At 38.3% G+C, this 24,722-nt stretch overlaps 1 protein-coding gene across 2 annotated transcripts in view; it reads left to right on the top strand.

The window, feature by feature from the left end:
• Positions 1 to 24,722, top strand: part of DPYSL3 (dihydropyrimidinase like 3) — a 134,172-nt gene that overhangs the window by 86,444 nt on the left and 23,006 nt on the right. For both annotated transcript variants that reach the window (XM_074291744.1, XM_074291745.1), the window contains exons 3-7: positions 8,762 to 8,946; positions 11,207 to 11,371; positions 15,992 to 16,053; positions 16,880 to 16,960; positions 23,887 to 23,955. In XM_074291744.1, the coding sequence (XP_074147845.1) occupies positions 8,762 to 8,946; positions 11,207 to 11,371; positions 15,992 to 16,053; positions 16,880 to 16,960; positions 23,887 to 23,955 (562 nt within the window). The remainder of the gene's footprint in view (positions 1 to 8,761; positions 8,947 to 11,206; positions 11,372 to 15,991; positions 16,054 to 16,879; positions 16,961 to 23,886; positions 23,956 to 24,722) is intronic.

Here is a 24,722-nt window from a genome sequence, read left to right as displayed (position 1 = left end):
AATATATACATTAACTATTAAGGGTAATAGAACTACTATACCTGAATTCTAACATGACAGTCTCACATGTGTTTATAGAGAAGAATTAGTGCTAACAATAAAAAGAGGGAATGTGGCTGGATTAGATACAATGTGAATATACTGAGGCTTTGATTTATAAGATATCTGAAGGGGAGAGAATATATTAATTAAATAGAAAATAATTACCCCCCCCCAAGATAACCAAGAGAATTAATGATTATCCACCTTTATATCTGTTATCTAAGGTATCTTTGATAAGACTTTAGTAGGGAACAGTTTTTATAACAATGTTTTTTACTGAGTCATATCTTTACCATCACATAATTGATTGAAAGCTGTAGAGAATACAAGATTTAATTATTGATTATAAATGGTTAGATTTGTAGAATAAAATGCTACCTTAATGGGTTCTCTTCCAACAAAATGTCTCCCCTTCATATATAATTATTATCTCAGATTTCTTTAAAAATCTAGCAACAAAGATAACCTTGTTCCACATCTGATTATAATAACAATAATAAAAAAATAATAAAAACTGGGAGCTATAAGCTCATCAGATGTGTTTGCCACCATGTATAGCCCTCAAGCTAAGAATGTTTTTTAGAAACAACGAAACTATTTAAAAATGCAAAAACCATTCTTAGCATTTGGGCCTTACAAAAACAAGGTGGGTGGATTTGGCCTGCAGGCTGTAGTTTAGTAAATCCTGTGATACTCCCATTTATGATTGACAATATTCTAGTTGCATCAAGCCCCAGAACATTGCAGAACTTCCTAGATGCATTTCATAACCATTCAAAAAAGTTTGGCCTGATCATTAAAATAGGAAAAACCAAGTGGATGAAGAAGCCCATTTTCTTTTCCCTTTTTTTTTTTTTTAATTTATTTATTTTTATTTAATTTTTTCAGTTACATTTAAAATTTATTTTTTCATTAAAAAAAATTTTTTTTGAATTCCAAATTCTCTCTCATATTCCTACCTCCAAGCCCTATTAAGAAACCACATATGAAGTTATACAAAACATTTTCATAAAAGTTGTCGTGAAAGAAAACATAAGCCTCCCACTCTCATTTAAAAAAAAAAAAAAAACTTCAAGAAAAATAAAGTTAAAAAAAAAAAAGAATATGCTTCAATCTGTGTTCAGACAAGCTCAATTTATTCTGGGTATGGATAGGATTTTCATCATAAGTCCTTCAGAATAGTAATGGATTATTGTACTGCTATATCTAATCATCCCAGAACATTGCTGTTACTTTGTATGCAGTATATTTCACTGTGCTTGAGTTCATGGAGGACTTTCCAGGTCTGTTTTTTGGTTTTCTGTCCTGAATGCATCCTGCTTATTATTTCCCGTGGAGCAGTAATACTCCATGACAATCATATACCACAATTTATTCAACCATTCCCCAATTGATGGGCAACCCCTCAATTTCCATTTTTTTTTTTTGTTCTGAGAAGAGAGCTGCTACAAATACTTTTGTATGTTGGTCCTTTTAAAAAAATATCTCTTTTGGTATTCATGCCCAGTAGTGATATTGCTAGGTCAAAGGACATGCATGAATTTTTATCCCTTTGGGCACAGATCATATCTTTTAATCATTTATCATTGGGGGTACATGGCTCTTCTTTTTTATAAATTTGATTCAGTTCCCTCTGTTTGAGAAGTAAGGCCCTATCAGAAAAACTTACTCCAAAATTGTTTTTTTCCAATTACTATTGCTGATATTTTTCCCCCATTTATTCCACTCTCTCCTTTCACCCCATCCATTCTCAAAAGTATTTTGCTTCTCATCGCTCCCTCCTCCAATATGCCCTGTCTTTTATCCCATTCCTCCCCTATTACTTCAGAGTAAGATAGATTTTTATGCCTATCTTGAGTGAGAATGTTATTTCCTCTTGGAACCAATTTTGATGAGAGTAAGGTTCACGAAGAAGCCCTTGTCCAGATTGTGGGATGGGGTTGGGTGACCTCTGGTATGTAAATCTGGGACTTTGCACTAATGGATCCTGAGCTGGGCTCATAATTAAACAGGAGGGAGAATATAGACTTGCCCTCACGGAGCTTAATCTAACAGGGAGAAATAGACACACACAATACAAGTCAATCACTAAATGAATGGTAAAGACAGTAAGAGTTGTTAGATTTCATGGAATCATAACATTTATAGCTAAAAAGAGACCTGAGAAATAATCAAGGCCAGCTGGCCTCCTCATTTTTCAGATGGGGAAACTGAGGCTCAGAGAACTTTGAGTAAGTGATGGATACAAGGTTTGAATCTAGGACTTCCTGATTCCAAATCCTTTGTTGTGTCTACTGCACTATTGGTTTTTTCAGAGGAAGGAGATATTCCTCTGGGTAGAGCAGTGGTGAAGCTTCAGAGAGGAGCTAAATTTGCATTGGACCTTGACAGATTGGTAGTTATGACAGATTAAGCAGGGTGGCAGGGAATGATGTCTACAGTAAGAGCATTAGGAGATAATTATTCATTTAACAGGATGATACATCCTGGGATTTTTGGGTAAAGTGGCCCACTCTCCAAATACAACCCAGCTGTATTATTTGAAGTCTGAAGTGATTCCATGAATTCACAGCCTATCAGGAATAAAATGAGGTTTGCCTATCGTTAGTGGAAAGAAGTACGCTTATCATATCATCTGTGCGCCAGACATCTGCTATGTCAGCATCCTGTGTCCCAGGTGCCCCCTCCTGTTCTGACTGCTGCTCCTCCAGCCTTCCTGGTTTTAGCTTTCTGAGTTTTCAGCTGGATCGAGTGTCAGGGGGAGTCTACTTACTGTGAGCTGAGGTTAAAGGAAAGTCACATTTATGAGAAATATGCAGGATGGTCCATAGCACCACAGTTTTAGACTGTAGAAGCCATTTCATTTTACACATAAGGAAACTGAGGTACAGAGAGATCACACACATGTCCTCCAACTCCAGACCCAGCACATTTTCTACCATACCATACTAGTTAAAAAGCCTCAGAAAGATTACCTTATAATTATTTTGAGATGATTTTTTAAAATATAGGGCCCAATCCTTTAATATGGGCAAGAGGATGCTGTGATTATGAACTAGGCTGATAAATTCCCCTCATACCAGCTAGAGAAATATCCCAAGCTGATCTCAAAGTTAAAGTTAAAATAGATTTAATCAAAAGAGAAAACATAGGGAAACTACACTGTGTCAGCCATATTAATCAGTATTGTTTTAGACTGTTTAAAATAATCAGACATTATAAGTTGCAGTATTATTATAGTGTATTGATAAGTTGGTGGAAAATATGAGAAAACTTGTTTATGAAGGATATCTACTTTCATAGAAATCTAAGACAAATAATCATAGTATAGACATACACAGATGTATATATGTATATATGCATTATGTATATGTGTATATATATCCATATGTATATGTATGTTTATCTATATTTACAATCTGTCTCCATGCTTAATTGAGCCTTCTTGGAGAAGGTGGGTGGGAGGAAAGGGGGGAAAGAATAAAGTTAAAAAGAACACAATAGGAAACAGAAGACAACTTAGTAGGAAGCAAAGAAAAGATGAACAGCTCTGAACAGAATGTATAGTAGTCATTATATAGACTTTCTTGAAATGGAAATTTATTGTTTCATATTTTAAATCCTCTCTTATGTTCTGCTATACATGGAAATACTTTTTTTCTTTTTCTATTTTGTATTTAAGTTTTAAACAAATATATTTTAGAAAAAGAAATGTCCCAAGCCTCTTCTGAAAATATCCTTAGAATGCTGAAAAATGTTTATGGCAGAGGATGGGAACTGATGCCTTCCAAGTTTGGCTTTTGTGAAGGAACTTTGCATATATCTGTAAACTTAAGTCTTTGTTTGGACCTTCCCAAAGAGCAGTTAGGCTTTGTGACTTTCCCTTAGAACATAATGTATTCCCATTTTATCAGAGAAGAACATGTTTAGGGGCCTTATATCTCAGACAGCCAAGGACAGACTGTTTTTCTTCTCCACCAAGGCCAGAGTTAGATGTGATGGGTTCAGGTTGCTATGTGAGGGAGTTTATGTTAGCTGTAGAGAAGACTTACTAATGAGGGACAATTATGATTACTGAAATAGATTACAGAGGGAAATTGTAGAATGTTTCTTATGACCGGGATTCTCATTGGTCCAGGATGAACCTGATGCTATTGAAAGACAGAAGACAAAGAAGAGCTAAATTATTTTCAAGGCTTCTTTTGGACTTAGATACTTTTGCAGAAGAGTCACATAAGCCTAATGATGCTAAAAGTGAGATGTTTTTATTATGAGAATACCAGTCCCCCACCAGGACTATTTCTTTTGGAACAAGTTGGAAGTAGTTAAATCCTTTTTTTCATGAAAAAAAAAAAATCATTCCTGAAATCTAAGAGCTGCACAGAACTCAGTTTTTCATATCAATGGAATGAATGCTCATTTGTTGGCCAATGAATATTTATATGGCATCTGTGTATAAGGTTCTATACCAGACCCTGATATCAACCCCACTGAGAAGATCACATAGTTGGAGAGAAAAAGTGTTACAAAGAAGAAAAGATTATTAGTAGGGATGAAAAGTTGGAGAAGTCCAAAGAATTCAGATTCTTTAGTGAAGAGTTTGATACCTAACGAACCTAAATAGAATGCCAGATTGTGGAAGGGGAAAAAAAACCATCGGAACTCTTTGGGTATTTGAGTTAAGAGAAGGAATTATTTTTATAACATACACATCTAGGCATATGTATACATATATATGTTTAAATTTTAGAACTTGGAGTTTGGCAGACTTTGTAGTAAACATTTCACTACCCCCAGATAGAACCTTTCCTGGCCATGTGGCTGTTTTGACCCTGGCTGTGAACAAAAACTAGCATTGAGCAGCCTTTTTCCAGGGCTGAACCTTTTTTTGTGACATGGAACACTGGCATTCTGGTGAATGAAACCTTCGATTCCTTCAATTCCCTTCTACTTTACATAAAGTAAAATACATGGGATTATAAACAGAACAAATTGTATTAAAGCAGTTTTCAAAATACATATATTGCATTATTATTATTGGATTATGAATTACTAAGAATTATATTGAAATATAATTGATTCTCTTTATAATATCTGTTGAAACTAAGTATAACACATAAATGCATTTTGAAATATACATATTTTGATAGCTATTTCTATATAAGGCAGTTAGATTGCACAGTGGTTAGAGCAGGGGTCCTGAATCAGAAAGACCTGCAAATTACTTAACACTGTTTGCCTCATCTGTAAAATGAGCTAAAGAAGGAAATGGCAAAGTACTCAAATATCTCTGCTAAGAAAATTCCATATGGGGTCATGTACATTGCACAGGATTGAACAACTGAACAACATATCTATATAATTAGTTCCCTGTATATTGTAATAGAAAATTTATAATTTATGATACATATTACACATGTTAAAACACATTATATGTATATTACATGTATATGAAAAGATGATTTGTTAAAAACTAGATTCATGGATCTTGAATTTTGTGTTTTATATATCTATTGATATTTACCATATTGGAAATTAAAATGTCTTAGTATTATTAGAAAAATAGTTTTGTTCTCATAGACCTCCTGGAAGAGTTTTGGGGACTTCCAGGGACCTTTGAGAGACACTTCCTTAAGGAGTAGAGGATTTTCCAAACTATGATTTACAGGTTAATATGCATGCTGATTTTAGGACTTGAAACATTACCTGGGAGTAGAATTAATGTTAACAGGTTTATATGTGCATAAAAGGTGAATAATATGTATAAATTGTATGCATTGTGAATTTAATTCACCAGGCATTTTATAAAACTAAATTTTATTTTTTCAATTAAAGAAAATCTGATTTCTTCCCTTTTTATCTCTGCCCCCTTCCTACCTATGGAAAAAGAAAGAAAAACAAAACTCTTATAACAAATATGTATAGTCAAGCAAAGCAGATCCCCCCAATTCCCTATTTGGTTGTATACCGAAATAGATTTAGCACTTTGAGTCCATCATCTCTGCCAGAACTTAGGCAGCAAGTTTCATCACCTTTTGGAATCACAGTGAGTCATTGTGTTCACCAAGCATTCATTAAACTCTTGTTAGGTGTCAGATATTTTTCTGGTTACTTAGAATATAAAAATAATAGTGATACAGAATTTTATCTTTTAGATTTTAATGTGATACTTCCATTATTATGTGATAATTCTTGATTACTTCCATTGTAAATGTACTCAACACTTACAGATTTGGTTCAGAAAAGAGAGCATTGATTTGTCAATGGAACATGTGTTCCTTCTGTGCCAGTGGTGTGATTTAAAGGGAAGTCACTTGGATGCTCTGTGCCTCAGTTTTCACTTCTGTATTGGGATGAACACTATTAGCCTGTCCTCCTTTCCTCCTCCCCTTTCTCAGTGGAGTACTGGAACACTTGGTGAGTGATGAAGTAGATAAGGAAAATTGATGGTTAGTCAGACAGAAAGCATTTATTAAGTCCCAACTATGTACCAGGCACAAGGATAAGCACAGTGCCATAACTTTCCCCGATGCTTAGTACCTGCCAGGATGCTGGTTTAACAGGAAGAGCTGATGCTGTAGAAACTCCCAGTTTCACTTAACCACTAGCTCTTCTTTTGAGCTACTGGCTTAGGACAACTGATGAATTGTCAAAAAAACGGGAGGAGCTGAAACCAAAAACTAAATATTCCCAATTGTTCCCCTTTAGCCAGGATGAACTAATAACTAGAATAGAAGAGCTTCCATTCTTTAATTAATTAAATTAATATTCTTAAAAAAGCATTCCCCTCATAAGCCATTTCTTCTAGCTTTCCATTTTCATTATTTTACTTAGGATCCCCAAACACTGTGACCGTATCTCCATAGGCTTATGGCCCCTAGAAAAACCAAATAAAAATATCAAGTATAGTTGTAGATCCACAAAATAACTAAAAGATTTGTATCTAATTTCCTTTTTTTGAGGGAAAAAAAGATTGTTAGTTCAACAAATATTAAGTGTTGTAGTGTGTCAAGCTCTGTGCTCTATACCTTGGAGGAGAGATAAAGTTTAGTTGAGATGAGATCTGTTTTTTTATTATGGTTTAGTGAAATAGTGAAATCACTGATAAGACAATTCCCCTCCCCCCCCAAATGCCAATCATCACCCCTCTATAGCTTTTCATAGTGTGATTCTTGTTCATGTGAGGACCCACAAATCTCCAGTAGACAATCTTCTTCTGTGTGCTAGAAGTCTCAGATCGAATCACTTACTTGCACTTCTGTAACTGAAAGGATCCCAGAGGTTTTTGTATTCCACTTCCTCAACCCCTTCCTGGGATTTGACCCCTAGATTTCCTTGACTTCAGTCATTGCTTTACTGTACTGCCTCAGGGAGGTCTTCCTCTAAGTCTTTTAATATCTCATGGATACCAGGAAGATAAAAAGGGAAAGAACATTTATGTGCATCAAAATTTATAACAGCTCTTTTTGTGGTGGCCAAGGATTGGAAATTGAAGGGATGCTCATCAATTGGGAAATGGTTGAACAAATTGTGGTAAATGACTATAATGGCAAGATGAGCAGAATGGTTTCAGAAAAAGCTGAAAATCTTCCATGAACTGATAGAAAATGAAGAGAGCAGAATAGGAGAATATTCTAGATAATAATAGCAATATTGTAATGGTGATCAACAATGATTCACCACTACTCCAACAGACTCGTGATGTAAAATGCTAACCACTTCCAAAAAGAGAAATGATGGTCTTAGATTGTCATTTGAAGCATAATTGACCCTCTCTATCTTCCTTAATTTTGTAAGAGGTGGGAGGGACTGGCCAAAGGGGAAATATGTTTTGTATGATTTTATAAGCAGTAATGGGTTTTGTATTTCTTGCCTATCCAGTGGGTGGAGGAAAAGAGAGAAATTAGGACTGGAAATAAATATAAAATAAAACATTTCATGGGTATCAGTTTGATGCCAAACTTCTCTTCATATCTTCATATACTTGGGAGCTTTGACCTATTCATAGATTGTAAGGTAGATTTCAAGGATGCTATCATTTAAATTTTCTTCCCATTTATTTTAATACACATTGCTTTATGAATCATATTGGAAGAGAAAAATCAGAACAAAATGGAAAATCCATGGGAAAGAAAAAAAAAACAGAAAAAAGAAGTGAACATATCATGTGTTAATTTACATTCATTCTCCATAATTCTTTTTCTGGATGCAGATGGTATTTTCTGTTCAAACTCTATTGGGATTATTTTGAATCATTGAACTCCTAAGAAGAACTAAGTTTTTCATAATTGTCTATAATTTTTTTAAGCACCAAGCACAATATATTAAATATATTTTAATTGATGATATATTGTCATGTTAGCCTTTGAGCTACTTGGAAGGGAATTTTTGATAAGAAATTAATCAGCTAGCATTTATTAAGCTCTGAATTCAGAGGTCCTGGCTTCAAATACTGTTTCTGATGATTGTGACCGTGTACAAACCTCAGTAGGCTTCAGTTTCCTTATCCCTAAAATGGCTCTAGGGTTTTTTTCAGCTTTTCATCTTTGTGTTTTTAAGTGCTATGCACTGGAGTAGGTGCAGCAGATACAAAAAGAAAAATAAAATTTCCTTCCCTCATGGAGTTTACATTCCACTGAGGGGAACAACATGCACACATACAAGTATATACAACCTTTATGCATAGTAAACATGAGGTCATTTGTCACCATCTCTTTAGGCAAATTGGAGACAATCTGATTGTACCTGGAGGAGTGAAGACCATCGAAGCTCATGGGAAGATGGTCATCCCCGGAGGCATAGATGTTCACACCCACTTCCAGATGCCCTACAAGGGAATGACCACGGTAGATGACTTCTTCCAAGGGACTAAAGCCGCCTTAGCTGGTGGGACCACCATGATCAGTAAGTTGTTTTCAGGGCCAAGTCATATGCTTCCCCCGTCTTTATTTCTTAAGTTCTTAACCAGTTAAATTGGCCTGGGAGGTGAGTGAGACTGTTTGATATAGATTTAATTGTTCTTTGTCTAGATGGTGGGATCCATGGTGCTGGTGGGTATGGAGGTCTCTGTCCACTTGTTTTAGCATAAGAGGCATTGGAAGATCTGGGTCCTGAACAGGGCAGAGGAGGACTTTCTGGGCCAGTGGGTCACAAGCTAGTTCCCAAGGGGAGGTAGACAGAGAAAGGAGATCTCATTTTAACCCATTGGTTTACAGGTCTTGGTAAAGAGAGGATTAAAACTGTATTATGTGGTATTGCATAAAATCTCTTGTCTTTAAGGTTAGCAAGGGCCTAGTGGTAGCTATCTTTTCTTGTTTCCCTTTTCCTTCCTTCCTTCCTTCCTTCCTTCCTTCCTTCCTTCCTTCCTTCCTTCCTTCCTTCCTTCCTTCCTTCCTTCCTTCCTTCCTTCCTTCCTTCCTTCCTTCCTTCCTTCCTTCCTTCCTTCCTTCCTTCCTTCCTTCCTTCCTTCCTTCCTTCCTTCCTTCCTTCCTTCCTTCCTTCCTTCCTTCCTTCCTTCCTTCCTTCCTTCCTTCCTTCCTTCCTTCCTTCCTTCCTTCCTTCCTTCCTTCCTTCCTTCCTTCCTTCCTTCCTTCCTTCCTTCCTTCCTCCCCTCCTGTCTCCCTTTCTCCCCTCCTTTCTCCCTTCCTTCCCTCCTTCTTCCCTTCCTTTGTCTCTCACTCCTTCCTTCCTTCTCTCCCTCTCTCCCTCTTTTCTTCCTTACTCTGCCTATTCTCAAGTGCCTTTTCTTGCTGGTGAGAGATATCCTAGAGGGTCCAGCTTTTCTTCTCTTTGCTGATTGGAGGAAGAGAATTTTCTTTCCTCCCTCTCATCTCCCCCTCTAAAGGATTGCATCAGTCATACCAGATGCAATTAGAGGTTGCCTGAGACTCAGGTTTTCTCCCTAGCCAGAAGGAGGGGCCTGGTCCCTACCAGCTGATTTCTCAGCAGCTGCCTTGCCCACAGGGGCCCCTGGTGCCAAACATTATTAAACAGTGGTTTGGTGCATTTCCTTTCTGATAAGTGCACTTTGGCTGAATGTGATAGAGTGAATAGTCTTGGAACCATGCTTTCTACTACCCGGATGAGGGTGTGGGGGGGACTGGTTAGCTTCCTCTGTCCAAATACCATTAATCTCCTCTTTGGAGAGGCGATAGGGTAAGGTTTGGGACCAAATGTCAAGATGACATTGTCCCACAAACTCAGGGAGTGAAGCAGTCTGACTGGGCCTCTTTGAGCAAAATTTTTAATTGAATATAGGCTCAGTGTGGCTCCTAAATTTTATTTGCTAATTCAATAAGAAAGCAAAATCAGGAGACTCTTAGCATCGATTTAGAACTGAAAGGAAGGTCATCTCGTTCAACTCTTCATTTTATCCATGAAGAAAATTACACCCAGAAAAGTTAAGTGATGAGAAATGCCCCTGCCTTCATAGAGTTTATAATTAAGGCAGACTGCCTCCAATGGTTTCACAGCCCTGAAATTGGCTCTTAGAGGGAGCTCGAGTACAGTTGCTCTATAAACTTCTGTCTGTGATGCTGTAGAATGTCTGCTTTGGGTGAGGATGCTAGTGAAGCTGGAATGCCTGAGTACCACACCACATTCCCTCACCACTAACTACTACCAAGGGGGGGAGGGAGGTGGATGTTGTGAACTAAGAGATTGCCAAATAACCGGGGATAATTTAACTTTGCCCCTGACTGGATTGACCTTAATTTCAGATATGGAATCTCAGGGCAAGGAAAATATAAGTTTTAGATCTCAGGGGGGAAGCTCCTGAAACCCCAGAAAATTTCCTTGAAGATTGTTCTTATCTTATCACAGCCTGTTTTTAAAAATTTTTTTTGTGGGAACTCCTTTTGCTATCTTATGGAAGGTTTCCTAGGAGGGTTTCCAAAAATGGTTTTTATTAAAGAAATTAAGAACTCAGTCTCAGATTTTGTACTAATGTTGGAACCACAATTTGAAATATCATTTGGTTGGGCTAGTAAAAGTGCTAAAGGTGGCAGAAGCAGCTACAATATGGTAGAAGAATGTTAGACCTGGGAATCAGGAAAACCTGGCCTCACATGTGTAGCAGAACCTATTTGCAAGTCACTGGTGTCCAGAAGCAAGGTCAGGATCAAGAATAAGATACTTTAGCCTTTCTTCTTTTGTCCTTGTCCAGTCGACCACGTGGTCCCTGACCCAGAATCCAGCCTGACTGAGGCCTTTGAGAAATGGCGAGAGTGGGCAGATGGGAAGACCTGCTGTGACTACTCCTTGCATGTGGACATCACTCATTGGAATGACAGAGTCAAGCAAGAAGTTCAGAACCTTATTAAGGACAAAGGTGAGCAAGGCAACTTCCTTTTCCCCAGGTGATCCCTGTTTTCCATGGGCCCACATTTCTTAACTTTTCACTCTGCTGAGATATGGTTTCTTTCTTTTTTTCTTTTTCTTTTTTTTTTTTTTTTTTTTTTTTTTGGATGATAGCTTTTTATTTTCAAAATACATGCAAAGATAGTTTTGAACATTCAACCTTGTAAAACCTTGTGTTCCAAATTTTTCTCCCTTCCTTCTCTAGGAGGACAAACCAATACAGGTCAAACATTTGCAATTCTTCTATACATATTTCCACATTTATCATGCTGCACAAGAAAAATCAGATCAAAAAATGAGAAAGAAAAAAAAAGCAAGCAAATAACAACAACAAAATAATGTGAAAACACTATGTTGTGATACACATTCAATCCTCTTAGTCCTCTCTTGGAATGCAGATGGCTCTCTCCATCAAAAGTCTATTGGATTTGGCCTGAATCATCTCATTGTTGAAGAGGGCCACATCTGTAAGAATTGATCATCATATAGTCTTGTTGTTGCCGTGTATAATGATCTCCTGATTCTGTTCATTTCACTCAGCATCAGTTCCTGTAAGTCTCTCCAGGCCTCTCGAAAACCATCCTCTTGATCATTTCTTACAGAACAATAATATTCCATAACATTCATATACCATAACTTATTCAGCCATTGTCCAACTGATGGACATCCACTCAATTTTCAGTTCCTTGGCACGACGAAAAGGGCGGCCACAAACATTTTTGCACATGTGGGTCCTTTCCCCTTTTTATGATGAGTTGGGGTTTTCAGAAAGAATAGGGAACAGGGAAAATTGTTTTAGTAGGGTAGGCTCTGAGGTGGTAGGCTCTGCAGCTCCACCTCCTCAAGTTCAGATGTGGGGCAGTGTCTTTTGCTTTAGAAACTTTGTGTTAGGGGCAGAAACAAAGTTCTCCTTTTTCTGAAGCATCCAGCACAAGTTCCCCTTCAAAGAGACTGAATGAGTCTGGGTTCTCTGTGGAAGGATCTTTGTTCTCTAAGGCCTTCTGTCAATATCTCCATCAGCCAATATTGATTGAGTGCCCACTGTGTACACTCAGCATTAAAAAGAAGGATTGGTCAGGGCATTCAAGGCATTTGCCAACAGTGTGCAAATACTTGTAAAGTGAAATAATACAAGACAAATAAATGGTGTGTCAAAAGGAAGTACAGGATGAATTCCTTTATTGGGGATGTAAATAGTGATCTAGGAGGGTGGAGAAGGGAAAGATAATAGGTTGGTGAAGTTTTGTGAAGAAAGATGGGCTTCTTTCCCATTGTATACTGAAATGTTCATGTGTATTAATCATTGTTAAATTCATTATTTAAAAAAAATTAGGTTTGAAAAAGAACAGACTTTATCCTCTAGATTTTCACCATACTCCACTTCCTTCCCTGCCTCCTGAGACAGTAATAACATTTCTCTCCCCTTTTTTGTTCAAAACTGTGGGAAATTCTATTCTTACAAACATCATAGAGTCCCCCTCTACCAAGGTGGTCAATAAGTCTTTTCTAACTTATAGTTTTAGAATATTGCCTGACCAGTCAATCAACAATTTTCTTTATTGCTATAATTATATTATAAAAATAACAATAGCTAGCATTTATGTAGTGGTTTATAGCTTACAAAATTCTCTTCAAATATTATTTCATTTGATTCTTACAGCCATTCTGAGATGAAGGTGCTATTTTCTACTTTTACTTTATAAATGAGGAAGTGGCGATAAAAAGTAGTTAAGTAACTTAACATGTAACTTAAGCATGAGGGAATGAGGGTCTGCACCAGGACGGAAGCATTCTCAGAAGAGAGTATAGATAATTGTGGTGGGATGTGCATAAGAGATATTGTAAAGATAGCATTGTCTTGGACACATTATGCACATGTGCATGTGGGGGTTAAGACAGAGTGAGAGGCAAGGATGACGCTTTGGTTCCAAACTTGGCTGATTAAAAGCAACAGTGTCACTAATGGGGAAGTTTGGAAAAGAGGAGTGTGGTGAGTGGGGGGAAGACAATATGTTCAGTGTTGGACATGCCGGATTGGTAGGACATCTAGTTCAAGATACTTAGTTGCAAATGCAAGAATGGAGATAATGGGAGAGAGGTAAAGGCTAGATAAGAATCACTCGGCAAGGCAAAAGAGACTGAGAAGGAACAGTCAGATAGGCAGGAGAAGAAAAAGAAGCCTAGGAAGAAGGGAATATTCAGGAAAGTGTGAGTGACGTCAGGGGCTGCAAAGGCTCAGAAAGTGGCAGATGGAGGATAGATTGGGCAGGTAAGATATTATTGGTAACTTTGGATAGAGCAGTTTTGGTTAAGTGATGAGTGTGAATACAGAGTGCAGAGGTTCTAACATCAGAAGAGAGAAGGAAGGAGAGACATTATTATTGTTGTTTTTTTGTCCTTTGTTCTTGAAGAGAACCATAGCATTAGGGAGGGGATGCCATGATATGCAAATATTGGATTTCAGTGAGGAAAGGAGGTGCAAAGTCCTCTGGAACTATCTGGGATATGGCCCTGGATAAGGTATTATTATAGATTCTTTCTCAGACGTTCGCCATGAAAGAGAGAAGAGATACAGGACATTTGCTAGTGGGATGGAAAGATCAATTAAGAATTTTTTAAAGGGATTGAGAGGATAAGTGATTCCTCCCTGCCCTCTAGTATTCTTCTGAGTATTCTTCCATGACCATTCTTCTATAATACCTTCTTTATATATGACTGGAGAGGGAATCACCTTACAAAGAAATGCCTTGCATCCCTTACCCCTCTACATTTAGAAACTACATAAATCTCAGAAATACCCTTAGTTTATTAAGCAAGAAGCCTGTGGATTGAGGATTAGGGCAAAGAGATTTTTCTTAATGGAAAAAGATATTTAGTTCATTAAACTTGTCCCTTTCTCCAGTGAGAACAAACAACCAACATTTCTGAGGTTTTGACCTTCCTTTGATGAATGAATTTATGGTCCTAAGAGACAGAAATTTGAGAAGTTGTTCATGACTCAGTAATATCTTGGAAGGATGTTTCTAGTGGAGGCTCCATAATTTGTGCTTGACTTCTGGTGTTTTTCAATAATTTTAATTAATTCCTTGGAAAAAACATAGTTGGCACATTTATCCAATGTGCAAATGACACAAAAGTGAGGAGGACAGACAGCTCATTGGATGATGGAGTGATGAACCAAAAGATTACAGCATTGCGTTGGACTAGATAATTCTTCCTTGCTTAGATTTTGCAAAACTGGGATCAGTATTGTCTGTTCTTTAGAAACCAGGATACTTATTTTTCTTCCTGACGTGTGTGAATTGAACATTAGTCTTTTCTCATGGCTTTTGGATTTCATGTTATAGATGTGTTTTGTGAATAACTATGGGAATCCTCATAATTTAGCATCTTGGTGTTTGACAAAAGTGATCCATCAAAAGAAAGGAGAATTATCAGCCTGGTACATTGGAATGAGTAGTGGGTTTGTAGTCTGATGATGTGGGTTCAAATCTTGGGTCTCTTATTTTACTCCTGTGACCTTGGGGATGACATTTAATTTTGTTTTTAGCCTCAATTGTTATGTGCAAAGGAGGAGTTTGGACTAGATGGCATTCAGAAATCTGAGATTTCCTCTAGCTCTAAATTGGGGATTTCATGATCTTGGCCACTCATTTATTTACTTTTTAAAAACATTTTTGTTTCATTTATTCATTTGATAAATTTGTATTTAGTGCAAGCTTATGCAGAGCACTGTGCTAAGTGTGAGAGAAACTGTTGCCTTCATGGAGTTTGCAGACTAAGACACTTGGATAACTATAATGAACAGTGCTATGTGAGAGAAACTAATGCAGTTAAATAAGGTGCTGCAAGGGGGATAGGACGATCACAGAAGTCCTTCATGAAAAAGAGAGCATTTAAAGGATCGGAATTCAGTAATTGAATGTGGTGGCTAGGTGGGCCTGGAAAGCCTCATCTTTCTGAGTTCAAATCTGGCCTCAGATACTTACTGGCTTTGTGACCCTGAGCATAGTCGACTCAGTTTCCCTCATCTATCAGATGAACTGGTGAAGAAAATGGCAAAAAGTATCTTTTTCCACGAAAACCCCAAATGGTATCACAAAGAATTGGCCATGACTGACCACATTAGACAGAGGAAACAGCCAGAGCAAAGATATGGAGATGGGAAATGTGCCTGGAAGAAAGTATTGTTAGAATGCAGGGAAGGTAAGATGGAACTTAGATTATGGAGGGTTTTGAATGTGAAGCAAGAGTTTTCATTTACTTATATATTAGAGAACTAAGCATAAGTGAGATTCTGGAGCTGAATGAAGGCTATATTGCAAATGCAGGAGGGAGACTGGAGCTGGGAAGATCTGCTGGGGGCTTTTGTAGGATCATTCAGGCAGATGTCAGTAAAGGCTTATATTATAGTGAATAGAATCATGGGTTCCTAGGTTTAGCCACAGGAGGACCCCAGAGGTCAGCTCCAGCTCCCTCATTTTTGCACAATCCCAGAGAAATTAATTGAATTGCCTGAAGCTGTACAAGTAGCATATGGACTACATTTACCTCTTGCTCTCCTCTCCCCAACCCCTTCCTTTTTCTACAGGTGTCAACTCCTTCATGGTTTACATGGCTTACAAGGATTTGTATCAGGTCTCCAACACAGAGGTAACAATGACTTGGCCATCTGGTCTGGGAGTGGGTGGGTGGGGTTTCTTTGGCCCTGGGAAGCAACATAGTTGCTCTTGGAGACGGCCTGAGTTCCATTTCAATCTCGAGCACCTTCAGCTATATATTTAATAAGGCAGGAGGCAGGGTTGGCACAGTTCTGGGGAACCAGAGCTAGAGTTTCTTTCCATGGGCACAGTCTCCTTTGAAAAACAGCTGGGGAAGAGGGTGGTCCTCTCCTTCTCCTTTATTGCTTTTCTCCTTCCTCTTTTACCCTACAGCCCCAACTTAGCGAAGCCCTGGGAGTCTTACAGAGTTAGGAGTGTTCTGTATTGGGGGATCAATACCGGCCTGCCTCTGTCTGTTTCTCCAAGGAGGTCCTTGTAGAAGTCATGGGGAGGGATGTAGTTGACTGGTGTTATGTTTCCCAGGGGAAAGGGAAGTCCAGATCAGAGAGGAGGCCTCCCTGAGAACCAGATGTGTTATTAGCAAGTCCCAGGGCTATCTTCATCCTACTTTAGGGGATGGCATAGGGCCAAATCTGAAAAGTGATCCAGGATATTAAGGAAATATGTTTCCCCCTGAATTTCCCTCTTCTAAGATTCCTTTGGGAATCTTATTCCGGGGAGAGAGGATAGCTGCTGGGGTCATTCATGCTGACTTGGTTTCCAGTGCCAGTATCTTTTATCCCGAGATCAATTTTTTCTAGTGGATAGCCAACTGGAGCCCCAAGAAGAAGGTTTTCCTTTGGGCACTTGAGGGTCCTTTTTTGTTCAAGTACATAGTTTTTCAAAGGAAGACAACTAGTATCTTTTTTCCATTTCAGCTCTATGAAATCTTTACCTGCCTTGCAGAACTGGGTGCCATTGCTCAGGTTCACGCAGAAAATGGAGATATCATCGCGCAGGTAATTGTCCAGTCCATGAGAACATGCTTTCCATCTGTCCCAGACTTCTCTCTGTTGGAATGGATTACTTATTCGGATAATAGATCTCAGGTTGGAAGGGATTATAGAACTCACTGAGTCCAATTTTCTCATGTTATGGATGAGGAAAGAGATCTGTGGTAATTAAGTGACTTTCTGGTAACTCTTTAAGGCAGGATTTGAACCCAAAGATTTCCTGACTCCAGGTTCAGCGTTCTTTCAACCACATCTAGGGCACAACTTCAACTGCCTTTTCTGCAAAATGGAGACAATAATACCATCTGGATTATTGCAAGGTTCAAATGTGCTGATATATGTATGTAAATATATATGTAAAACATTTTATGGAGTCATTACTGGAGCAGCTGGGTAACATAATGGATAGAGAAGATTCTTCTTCCTGAGTTCCTGTATGGCCTCAGACTCTTAGTTATAGTTACATGACCCTAAGCAAATCACTTAATACTGTTTGCCTCAGTTTCCTCATTTGTAAAATGAGCTGGGGAAGGAAATGGCAAGCATCCCAGTATCTTTGCCAAGTAAACCCTCAGTGAGATCAGGAAGAGTTGGGCATGAAACGACAATAACGACAGCATAGACTTTAGCCCAGATCATTTGATGCCCAGTGTGTTGCTTTTTCCACAGTACTATATCGTTTTTCTAAACTCAGTGGAGATTTTTCCTAAATGAAAACAAGACTCAGTTGCTTGAGAGTCATTATCCTAAAAGGAAATCCTTTTAGGACCAGAATCTATTTCAGGGTAGAAAAGGGGAAATGAAAAATTTTTATAAGACTGAACCTTATTGGGGACTATAGAACTTAACTGCCTTGAGATGATAAAAGAATGGTTTTTTTTTAAAATGAGCTGCAGAAATCCCATTGGTTTTCCTAGGCATATTGAGTGACCTGTCATAGGAATGATGAAATTTAGACACCAAAGCCCAAGTGGGTCATTTGTGAGGAAGTATGGGCTATGTTCTGAGTGGTTAGAGGAACTAGCCTGACTGCCCCATCTCTAGCAGCCAGACGCCCAGAAAGGAGGGGGTACAACTGAGGGTCAGCCCTTGTCTTACTATCTACAGTGCAAGAGGTGTTTTTTCTTTGTAGCAGCCCTGCGAGTGAGGTGATAGATAGAAGAGGTATTAATCCATTTTACAGAAAGAAGGAAATTGAGCCTCAGAAGAGTGAATGGATTTGGAAGGACTTTTGCATAGAGGGAGGATTAGGCTGGGATGGAGAAGTAGGTTTTGGTGCATCATGGGGGAAAAGCTTTCCAGTGAGGAGTGCCATCCAATAGTAGAAGGCATTAGCTACTGTCAGAGGGGCTAAATCATCCTCATCACAGATGTGGATGCTAGCTAGATGAGGACTGGGCAAGGAGGTATGGGAGAAGCCTTTGCATCAGATAAACTAGTTTCCTTTCCTGTTATGAATACTCAAGTTCTGTGCCTTTCCTAATCTCTCTCTCACTCTCTCTCTCTCTCTCTCTCTCTCTCTCTCTCTCTCTCTCTCACCCTCTCTCTCTCTCTCTCTCTCTCTCTCTCTCTCTCTCTCACTCTCTCTCTCTCACTCTCTCTCTTTCTCTCTCTCTCACCCTCTCTCTCTCTCTCTCTCTCTCTCTCTCTCACTCTCTCTCTCTCTCTCTCTCTCTCTCTCTCACTCTCTCTCTCTTTCTCTCTCTCTCTCCCTCTCTCTCTCTCTCTCTCTCTCTCTCTCTCTCTCTTCTTCTCTCTTCTCTTCCTCTCTCTCTCTCTCTCTCTCTCTCTCTCTCTCTCTCTCTCTCTCTCTCTCTCTCTCTCTCTCTCTCTCTCTTTTGCTGAGGCAATTGGGATTAAATGACTTGCCCAGGGTCACACAACTAGTAAGTGTTATGTATCTGAGTCCAGATCTTGCCTTGGCTGGCACTCTATGCACTGAGTTATCTAACTGCCCCTAACTTTCCTGATGTCAGCACAACATATTGCTGGAATTTGGGCTCGGTTCTCTTGACTAGATTCATTGATTTTTTTTTTTTCCCCTCACTAGTCATGCTGTTTCTCAGCAATTGTTTGATTCATTTCTCCAACAAAAAGCTGTATCCTCAATCACTTGGGTATGATACTAATAATCATAATTAATAATAATAATGATATATTCAGAAGAAACTGTTGGGAAAACTGGAAATTAGTATGGCAGAAATTAGATGTGGACCCACACTTAACACCATATACCAAGATAAGATCAAAATGGGTCCATGATTTAGGCATAAAGAGGGAGATAATAAATAGATTAGAGGAACAGAGAATAGTCTACCTCTCAGACTTGTGGAAGAGGAAGGAATTTATGACCAGAGGAGAACTAGAGATCATTATTGATCACAAAATAGAAGATTTTGATTACATCAAACTAAAAAGTTTCTGTACAAACAATACTAATGCAAACAAGATTAGAAGGGAAGTAACAAATTGGGAAAATATTTTTAAAAGTAAAGGTTCTGACAAAGGTCTCATTTCCAAAATATATAGAGAACTTACCCTGATTTATAGGAAACCAAACCATTCTCCAATTGATAAATGGTCAAGGGATATGAACAGACAATTCTCAGATGATGAAATTGAAACTATTTCCACTCATATGAAAGAGTGTTCCAAATCACTACTGATCAGAGAAATGCAAATTAAGACAACTCTGAGATACCACTACACACCTGTCAGATTGGCTAAAATGACAAGAACAAATAATGATGAATGTTGGAGGGGATGTGGGAAAACTGGGACACTAATACATTGCTGGTGGAGTTGTGAAAGAATCCAGCCATTCTGGAGAGCAATTTGGAACTATGCCCAAAAAGTTATCAAACTGTGCATACCCTTTGATCCAGCAGTGCTACTACTGGGCTTATATCCCAAAGAAATACTAACGAGCGGAAAGGGACCTGTATGTGCCAAAATGTTTGTGGCAGCTCTTTTTGTTGTAGCTAGAAACTGGAAGTTGAATGGATGTCCATCAGTTGGAGAATGGTTGGGTAAATTGTGGTATATGAAAGTTATGGAATATTATTGCTCTGTAAGAAATGACCAGCAGGAGGAATACAGAGAGGCCTGGAGAGACTTAAATCAACTGTTGCTGAGTGAAATGAGCAGAACCAGAAGATCGCTGTAAACTTCAACAACAATACTGTATGAAGATGTATTCTGATGGAAGTGGAAATCTTCAACATAAAGAAGATCCAACTCACTTCCAGTTGATCAATGATGGAAAGAAATAACTATACCCAGAGAAGGAACACTGGGAGGCAAATGTAAATTGTTAGCACTACTGTCTATCTACCCAGGTTACTTATACCTTCGGAAGCTAATAATTAATGTGCAACAAGAAAAAGGTATTTACACACATATATTGTATCTAGGTTATATTGTAACACATATAAAATGTATGGGATTACCTGCCATCGGGGGGAGGGAGTGGAGGGAGGGAGAGGATAATTTGGAAAAATGAATAAAAAAATATAATAATAATAATAATAATAATAATAATAATAATAATAATAATAATGATAACCAGCATTTATGTGGCACTTTAAGAAGTATTTTACAAACATACAAACATTATTTCATTTTTTTTATAACCCTTGGAGGGAAATGCCATTATTTCCCCTATTTTACAGATGAGGAGACAGAGGTAGACAATGACTTGCCCAGGGTCTGAGGCCATATTTGAACTCTGGTTCAATTGACTTCAGGTTTAATACATAACAACAACAACAATGATAATGATAGTTAACACATATATAACAATTACTATGTGCCTAGTACTATGCTAAGTGCACTACATGAATGAATATCTTATTTGATCATCACAGCAATTATGGGAAGTGGGTGCTTTATTATCCCTTTTTACAAATAAGGAAACTGAGGCAAACAGGAGTTAAGTGACTTATTTAAGGTCATACAGCTAGTAAAAGTCTTCTTGACTTCATCAGGATTCTCCATAGACCTAATTTGGGTACTTCTTGACTTATTTTGAGAAGGCAGAAATGATATAGCAGGTAATACCTGGGTCTTTGAAGTTCTGGTTTCCATTGCTATTCTGTATACATCTAGCTTGCGATCCTGCATAAGCTACTTAACCTTTTTATTCTAGCCACAATTTCTTTATCTATAAAATGAAGGAGCTCACCTCTGAGCTCCCCACCAAATATAAATCTGTGCTACATTGAAAAATTATGGTGACCTTTTCAAAGAAACTCCCTTCTTTGTCTTTTTTCTTAAGACTGTGTGCCTTGGAGTCTTTGTTTCTTGATAGCAAAGGGCTGTGGGAGCTCATTGCCTCCTAGCAAATAAAAAACAATTGAGGGTACTTTTTCAATTGGAGGAATTTCCAGCGTTGTTTATTAAATTTAGCCTTGGCTATGAGAGATTTTGTTGTGTAAAAGAAGGCAGCAGATGTACCCTGGGATTTTGAAATCATTATAGAAAAAAAACTAAAGAAGAAGAAATAAATTTAGCTCCATTTAGTACAGAGTAAAACAAAACAAAACTAAAATCTATGAGGCAAGACTGTAGATTAATAGCAGAATCTAATAACCTGGGCTCTTGTGACTCTTCTGCCACTAGAATACCTAGAGCTTATGTAAGGGTGTTGCCTTTGGGTGCTTGGTTGGCATTTGCTAAGAGGAAGCTACCTTGGAGATCATGTAATGAAACCCTTTCATTTTATAGAGGATTTGTCTTGAAAGTAGCTGCAGCCAGAGCAGTAGTATTCTTTGAACTGGGAATTCTGGGCTGCAGTAGAACCAAACCAATTGGGTGTCTCCACATTTAGTATGGCAGTCATATGGTGGTCCTCTACAAAGTATGGAGCTAGAGAGAGGTGGCCAGGCCCAGGTTGGAAACAGCATGTTGATGTTTGTCTGTTGTTCTGGAATGGAATCAAGTGAGGGATGTTGTAAATCCAGTTTGGGTAATATTTGGAAGACTCAGTTTCCCATAAAGACACACACACACACACACACACACACACACACACACACACGGAAAGAGGGAAAGGGAAAGAGGGAAAGGGGGGAACGTAAGGAGGGAGAGAAAAGGAGAGAGAGAGAGAGAAAAACTGGGACTACAGTCTCATAGTTGAATAGTTTCAGTACTAGTACAAGCAAGCACATAAAAATATCAATCATCTCAATGTCCAGTCCATTTTTGTTCTTCCTTTTTAATAAGAATGAAGGGGCAATGAATGAAAAAAGGAAAAAATATTGCCTGGTGAATCTTAAATGCTTTTCACATTGAAAGAATTGTTTTTGTTCTCAACACCTCATTGCTCCCAAACAAAGGAAGGTCTTTTGATTCCTGTGGAAATGAACACTTCAAAGGTATAAGTTATCTTCATTCTTCACCCCAGAATGACCAAAGCAAACCTCTAGAACAATAGAACAGACTTTCGATGTTTCCATGCATTCTTGGAATGAAGCTTGTTATTTTAAGAACTAATCAGGGTGACCTGTCACAGATAATTCCAGAATTACTGTCTTAATCTGACAGCCCATGAACCCACTAGCTCAGCACCCTTTATTTGAAGAGCTGGGAAAATGGTTTGTGAATTTAGAGGTCAAACTGTGATTTATAGAATCACAGGATTTAGAGGTGGAAGAGACCTTAGAGAGGATCAAACCTTCACTTTAATAATAAACAAATAATAAATGAATAAGATAACAAAACTGAGGTTCATGGAAAGCAAGTAACTTGCTTTAAATTTACACAGGTAATAAGCAGAGGCAAGATTTGAACTCAGGTCTTTGGACCTCAAACCACTGCTCCTTCCATTATATAGATGTTTTTATCTGTATAACTATTGTTAGGTTTCCAAAGTATCCTAGAACTTATCTGGTAGGGGTAGGAAAGAGTGTTTTAAAATCAAACAAATTAGTAGCATTATATAGAGCATCCACTGCATGCTCTTTCTGCCACGTAGTAAGTGAAGATAGGGGTTGGTATCCAGAGAAACTGGAGCCCAAAAGAGGGATGAATAGGGTAGGCTTCATAAATACTTACTGAATTGCAGATGAGGAAATGAAATGTTCTTTAGTCCTCCTTGTCACTATTTAGCAAATGATTTAGTAGGGAAGGCTCAGAATGCAGCGATGTCTGTAGTCCAAATTCTAGTTTAGCTGTACAGCTCAGTGCTCAGCAGATGCAAGCATTCTCAGGTATTGTCCTTTTCCTGGAGGACCTTCCTGCGTATTTTGTAGTTTGAGATGTGTACACATGCATGCTTCAAGTGCACACACCTGCATGCTGGAAGTATGTGTGATTTCAGCAGCGTTATTAATTCTGTTGTTCGCACTCCCCCTGCCAACGGAGCAGAAGAATTCTAGGGAATTGTCTGACCACATGTGTGGTGCAGAGGGGGGATATGGAGAACCAGTGTGTTGTACACATAGAATGGTGCTGGTCAAAGATAAAAATATAATTTGTTAATTAAGAGGATGCTCCATCAGTCGAGTGTAAAGACTGGCTGTGACTTAGGCGATTGTAGAGCTGAATTAGGAAGGAAACTCAGAGGCTTTTGTAGATGAAGAAACAAAGGCCTGTGGAAGGGAAGTTGACTTGCCCAAGTTAATGCAGATAGGAAGTATTAGAACAGGATCTGAATGCTGCTCAGTAGCTCTCACCATTGAGCAGCACTGCCTCCTAGATCAGACCTCATCTCAGCCACGATCTACGTCTGGTTGTGTCTTCTCTCTGGGACTCAGTTTCCTCATCTATAAATTGGACTCAGTGGTTCCATAATCATTCTGGTTAGAGATCTCATGGTAATATTCTTCCCTCTGCCTCCATCCTTAGATGGAAACATTCTCTAGAATTTTCCATTTTTTTTTGCTGATGCAATTAATTGGTATCTGTTGACATCTGGCTTTTCATCCTTCCAGGAACAAGCCCGGATGTTGGAAATTGGAATAACTGGCCCTGAAGGCCATGTGCTGAGTAGACCAGAGGAGGTAAGTGGCAAAAAAAGGAAGGAAAGAAACAAAACCTGGAGCCTCTGTGTTTCTTTCCAGGCCCTCCCTGGAGACACGTTCTTATCAGAAGCAGGTTTTCTTCCTCACATCCTGCAACTTGTTTTATGTCAGATGCATTTATGTTTGGCGGTCACTGTTAGTGTGTGTGCACATCCCTCAAATAGGCAACTGTGTGTTTGCTCACACATACATTTGTGTATGCACTCATCTTGGAGATTGGGGGAAAAATCGATAAAGAGAACTATGTTGAAGCATTTTGTCAAAAGCTGTCTTTGGCTGACAAAAACAGAAAATACACCCAAATTGTAAGGGGATTGCCAAAAGAGAGTGGGATATCTCCTTTCTTAATCTCATTAAAGCAGATGAAATCCCTAGACCTTTAAGAATGGCCATGGGAAGGAAACTTTTGAAAACCTTCATTACTGAATATAGCTGGGGATTCACTATTAATTATGGTCCTATATTTTAAATTTATGTCAATTTCAGAATTCTTGGCTTAAGCTTTCTGCATGGAGACACAGGTGGAAGAGATTATTTCAGCTGCTTTCTAACATGCTATAGATGTTATTTAAGTTAATCATTAAATATTCCATGTCCTCCAAATCTACAGTTAGCAGGATTCTTTCCCATTCTGAAATTGATAATTCTTTGGAATGATAGTGATGTTTATATTATCATAAACATAATAGCCAACATTTATGTAGTTCTTTATGGTTTATAGATCTCTTTAATTTAATCTCTCTTAA

Source organism: Sminthopsis crassicaudata, chromosome 2 (genome assembly GCF_048593235.1).
Source record: "Sminthopsis crassicaudata isolate SCR6 chromosome 2, ASM4859323v1, whole genome shotgun sequence".
In the NCBI taxonomy this organism is placed as follows: domain Eukaryota; kingdom Metazoa; phylum Chordata; class Mammalia; order Dasyuromorphia; family Dasyuridae; genus Sminthopsis; species Sminthopsis crassicaudata.
Note: the sequence above shows the minus strand (reverse complement) of the source record. Positions and strands in the feature narration are given on the sequence as shown.